This window comes from Chaetura pelagica, unplaced genomic scaffold (assembly GCF_000747805.2).
Source record: "Chaetura pelagica isolate M959 unplaced genomic scaffold, ChaPel_1.0 scaffold232, whole genome shotgun sequence".
In the NCBI taxonomy this organism is placed as follows: Eukaryota; Metazoa; Chordata; class Aves; order Apodiformes; family Apodidae; genus Chaetura; species Chaetura pelagica.
The window spans coordinates 1,419,644-1,425,107 of record NW_009952441.1 but is presented as its reverse complement, the minus strand read 5'-3'; the positions used below and the strand labels follow the sequence as shown (position 1 = coordinate 1,425,107).

The window sequence follows — 5,464 nt, the reverse complement described above, 5'->3', positions numbered from 1 at the left end:
CATCCCCGCGCCGGCCCGCGCGCCCGTTCAAACTTTGCGGCCGCCTTGCCGAGCGGGACAGCGGATCAATACAGCCGCGTCCAGTTCGCTGGGAGCCGGGCTACAGGTTTCACCAGCCATCGCTGGCAACAGCTTTGTCATTTTCTAAAAATAAGAAGCTAAAAGTTATTGTAGAAGAAGGGGCTTTTTTTGTCCCCTGCACAATGTGCCTTTTGTGAGTTTAATGCCATTCTGGGGCTCTCTATAGCCCCGGACAATGGGGAACTCCAGGAGGCGGCTGTGCCTTTTTTTTTCTTTTTTTTTCCTTTTTTTTTTAGGAAAGGATGCAACATTCCTGCAGTCCCAACAGAACCTCTGGTTTGATTAAATAAATGCTTCTCTAGCCTTACGGTAACATTTTTCACTTTCTGTTTGCGTCCATCTGCGATTGTTATTTAAAATTTTTCCTTCCAGCAGCTTTTCCCTCCTCATTCCAGCCCTCGTGAAAAATATGTATCATTGCTGGGAACGTGGGATTTGAATTTTAGAAGGAGGTGAACGAGTAAAGAATCTCTATCCAGGCTTCAGGAATATGTTTTCTTCATCCTTCTGTAAGAGACTATTTTATTACTGGCAGAAATGTGGCTGAATTAAATAATCTCTCTTAAGAAATCTGAAGAAGCTTTTCAAATTCCTTTTTTAAAAAAAATATTTTTTTTTTTTAGTTTTTTAATTTCTAATAGTAACCCAGATAATTAACTTCCCAGTTTGTTCCATAGCACTGAACAAGGATTGCAGTTGTGATCAGTTTTTTTCATTTGGGAGAACCTTAATGTAGATGTATTTTATACTGAAAGGTAATAAACTGCATGTTTGTTAGTAAGTATTTTTAATGAAGTGCATCAAGCTTTCTGTATTTCTTAATGTGGGGGTTGTCCTTTGAAATTTTGACAAGTCCTCAGTGGGATGGGGGGATGAAAGAAGAGGACAGATTATTGGAAATTTGAAAAAGGGCTGTGCTAGCTGATACATTACTGGAAGTATCTGGCATTTGGAAGATATTTGCAGGTTTTAGGAACTGAGGTTTAGTATGAAACATCATTCTGTGAATGTGATAAATGGAGCTCTGATGTGTGCTGTGACAGTGTGCATGCTGTGTACGAGTTCTTAGCTTTGCGAAACGGACAGACTCCAGTATGTTACCAGTTTGTCTTTCAAAGCTGCCCTTAAAAATTTGCCTAGCTTTATGGAAGAATAATTAACATTTCTTATCCTTCAAAAAAACAAGAAACACCCACCAAAAACCACCAAAACCCAAACCCAAGAAAAACAATCCCAACCAAAAAAAGAAAAGATGGAAATAAAACCCTGAAACACCAAACCAAGAAGCCCTGGGGCAAGATGGATTTTTCAGGGCTGCTTGTGCGCTATCTGTAAAGGTGCATGTAATTTGTAACTGTTGTTTTTGCTGACTGAAACAAACGTGTTTTGATGATAAAGTTGAGGCGAGAATAAAGTAACCCTTGTATAACTTGGGAGAAGTGCATATTTTCACCAGAGGCTGTAGGTCTGGTACCGGTCTGAGGATGGGTGCTGCCTATGTACACACTTTTTGTAGAGCAAAGAAAAAGTAAACACGGGGAGAAGGTGGCAAGCAGGTCTAGTAACTCTGTCGATGCTCCAGAAATAGGCACCTCTGCGGGAACATGTGCGAGCGTGGTCTGGTAGCCATGTACAATTTCTTTGCGTTTGCATCGTGAATTCTAGTTTTGTGTTGCTGTCCTCTAATTTTCCATGACAACATATGGATTCCATAAATGCAAACATGCCGAAGTGCATCTGTCTGGGTAGTTAACACAAACCAAACGTCTCCTTTTCGGCGATCCGGACGCTCCTCTGGCTGTGCTGTGCCCTCCTGCGACAGCCTCTCGCTGCTCCTGCATTCTTGTCCTTTCACGCTCCCGGGATGATCCCGAGTGCCCCGAAAGGGAGGAGGGCAGTGGGCGCCGGGGTCAGAGAGGCCCTGCAGTGAAGGGGTTAAGCGGGGAGAGGGGAGCACTCCCTGCAGCTCCCCTACCCTCCTGGGAGCCGGGTCCAGCCCGAGCAGGCTCTGTGCTGGGTCAAGTCCTAGGACACCTTCCCTCCTGTCTTGGCTGGGCAGGGAAAGGGCCCAGCTGAGTGGGGGACGGAGCTCTGCCTGTGTCCTGAGCACAGCTGTCCAGAGGCTGGGAATGGAAGAGTTCCAGTTTTCAACAGGGCGCAAAAAAATGCAGCAAGGTGTGTGTGCATGTAAAAAGAAGGGACTGAAGAAGCGATGACCGCAGGACCAGCCGGATAAACCACTGTGCAAATACCAAAATAAGTCTGAGGAATTAAGGAATAATTTGTACAGTAATTGTTAGGTACAGCATTTAAACACACTCGTGCACGCTTCTCCTCTAGAAAATTTGCTTAAGATTTCTTTGTTCTAGGCAAAAAGACAACCCAGATGCTAAAATATAAGAAGGGACTACCCTTGCTATAATTGGAAATCTTGATAGAGTCTCATCTGTATGCCTCTTGTTTCTATATATGTGTATCTCTACACATGCATAGATAGGATTTTTGGTTCAAATAGCTTTTAATGTGCTTAGTAAAAAGAAGCTCTCAGTATCAGATCTGCAGGGAAAATAAGACTGATTTTTCCCATAGGAAACTTGTTAAAGATGCAGTTGAATTATTAGATTAAGCCTGTTTTTTTGTCTTGCAGCATATCTGATATAATTGTGCATAGAATCACAGAGTTTCATATATATATTATTTTGAACAGATGGAACTAATACCAGGTCTTTAAAGGGAAGTTATTATTTGTAGAAATGTATACAGATGAAGAGGAACAACTGGGAAGCAAAGCGTTTTGGTGAGGCAGCGCAGATGGGTTTCTGGACCGAACTTCCAGAAAAATGTCTCTGTGACATGTGAAATAGGGGTGAGCGGCTGCGGGTCCCTGAGTTCTGCAAGGAGACCAAGTCCTCCCTTGGAAATATAGCTCAGGAGCAGCTCTGTCCTCAGGCAGGAGTGGGCCAGATTTGCATCAGGCTGTGGTGGGAGCAGTTGACTGCGGTGGATTTTTAAGGGAGCCACAGCCCTGTGGAGCTGCTCCGGCATCAGGCTGGCTGCCCGCTCCGCCGGGCACTCGGGGACTGGGATAAAGCCTGGAGGGGAAGGAGACTGCCTGGATGTGAGGTACTAATGTATGGGGATAGTAAGTGAAAAGTTCCAGGCTATCTTTTTGAATTCAGACTTGAATTCAGTTGAAATCCCGCTTAAAAAATAGATATATCTCCCAGATATAAAGATAGAATATATGAAGATATGAAGATAGATATATCTTCATCATCCTCTCATGTAGCTTTGTGCTTCTTGGAAATATGTCTGAAGAATTAGAACAAAGCGTAGAAGGCCAGAGTCCTTGAAGGAGCTCCAAATGATAAAGTCTGCCATTCATTTTAAACACAGTGTGCTTTGTGAAAACACAGGTCAATTTGAAGGCATTTGTCAGATTTCCAGTTCCCTCTTCTTTGCAATGGAAATTTGCAATCAAATCCCTGTACTAGAGTTGGGATGTCTGGCTTTATCAGTTTTTATTAGTTTACGCTCAAAGCATTGTCCAGGTAAGCTCTCTTTTCATTAAGAAAGTTTGTTTGAATGAAGTTGCATACAAGAAGGGGGAAGGCCGACAGGAATTGGAGCAGATGCATTTCTGTAGGGGGGAAAGGGCAGACATCAGCAGCGACTGATTGCAAAGGGCTGGCTGAGCTGCAGAAGGATCTGATACCATTTAAAGACGCCCAGCAAGAGGCATGGGAAGGGATATTCCAACAGCAGCGCGTTCATTGTTGGGATGCAGAAATGCAGCAGGGCTTGGAAAGAGAGGGCTGGAGAGACGCACTGCACTGCTGAGCCATTCTAGCCAGATAATGTGAATTTCTTCTGGAGGCACGTACACGGTGTTGAGTGGGCAGGGGGCTGCCTCCTTTACTGCTGAGGGAGAGGTGTGGGTGTGCGAGAGGGGGGCGAACGCATTTTTAGAAGAAATACATACTGAAGGAGCAGGGAGAGATTTGGGCTGGGGGGGGAGATTTTCTGAGGAACATTTGTTCTTTTCTTTGTCTTCAATATATGACTGATTTCTTTACGCAGTTATTAAAAAAAATCTATTTTGTAATCACTGGACTTACTGTATCCACTGGGAGTGCTGGGACGTCAGTGGGCTATTCCAGCCCTCTCCAGACCCCTGGCTAGCTTGCTGTGGTCACGCTGAAAAAATAGCCCTTAAGTCAACCAGCAGATTTTTAGTATGAATTTGCTTTTTTCTGCAGGCCTTAACACCAGATGAGTAGATGTGTTTGTGATGGAAATAAACACTTGGAATGCAGCTATATGTTTCTTTGCTTTTTTAGAGAAATGAAAAAAAAGTCTTGGCATTTAATTAGGACTCACTAACCTGATAAATATTGAACATCATTTCTTTGTGAGCTGGTCTGTGTGCTCAGAGTACTCTATGGATGTATTCCACAATTGCACTTGTTTAATGCCTATATCACCTCATGCCTATTGTATTTATGTTGTCATCAATGTCAGATTTTAATTAAACAATTAAATCACTGTCACAGTAATTTCCCTAGAAAACTATTTTAAATGAAAAATCCCACAATAAATGTTTGGCAACCATCTTAAAAGGAAAAAAGAGGGAAATAAGTTACAAAATAGAATCACAGTTCCCACAGAATTAGAAAGAAAAAAGAAGTATTGTTTTCAGCACCAAAAAGAATTCTGGTTTACAGGGTAGTTTCCTCAAAATTCAGTGTGTCACTACAGTAGTTAAAAGAACCTGGCTTGTCTTGGGGCTAGTCAGAGTCTTTCAGGCTGAGCCTGAGGGGAACGGACCCTGGACCAGGGCTGGCACAGTCTTGTGGTCATCCCCCACTGTGGGCTAGGAACAAGTGACAGCATCTTTCATCTTTCAGTGCAAGTCAGGTACCAACCATGCCTTGGAAAATAGTCCCTCTGCCTTTTTCCCCTCCTAATTGTTTTAGAATTAAGACGGAGATTTGCAGAAAACCCTGCATCGAATTATTCAGTAAGTTAAGCACCAATACCAGCTGTATTTGCTATATAGTAACCATGGACTCAAAACCTAAGTTGTAAGGAGTGGGAAATCTGATCTGCCATAGCATTTTTGCTACAGTTAATCAACTAGTTCATCTTTACCTCTTCATAAATATATGCTCTTATTCCTCTAAAACCGGTACTTCCTTGCATGGAAAAATCACAAATACAAGACACAAAATTCATCAGACAAGATATCTGAAAGAATCATGCTCTCAAACCTACATCCAGAATATTACCTGTATTTAACATAAGCACATTTGACATTTGCAGCACAGCCTCCGATGTGAGGCGTGCTTATGGAAATTCGGATTCCAGCCTGTGATTCCAGCCA

The 5,464-nt window shown here is 42.9% G+C and overlaps 1 protein-coding gene across 1 annotated transcript in view; it reads right to left on the bottom strand.

Moving 5' to 3' along the window:
* The window catches only part of ADAMTSL1 (ADAMTS-like 1), a 124,977-nt gene extending 124,857 nt beyond the window's left edge, over nucleotides 1-120 (bottom strand). The window contains exon 1 of the mRNA XM_010008480.1: nucleotides 34-120. Coding sequence (XP_010006782.1) covers nucleotides 34-120 — 87 coding nt within the window. The remainder of the gene's footprint in view (nucleotides 1-33) is intronic.
* Between the last annotated feature and the right edge of the window lie 5,344 nt (nucleotides 121-5,464).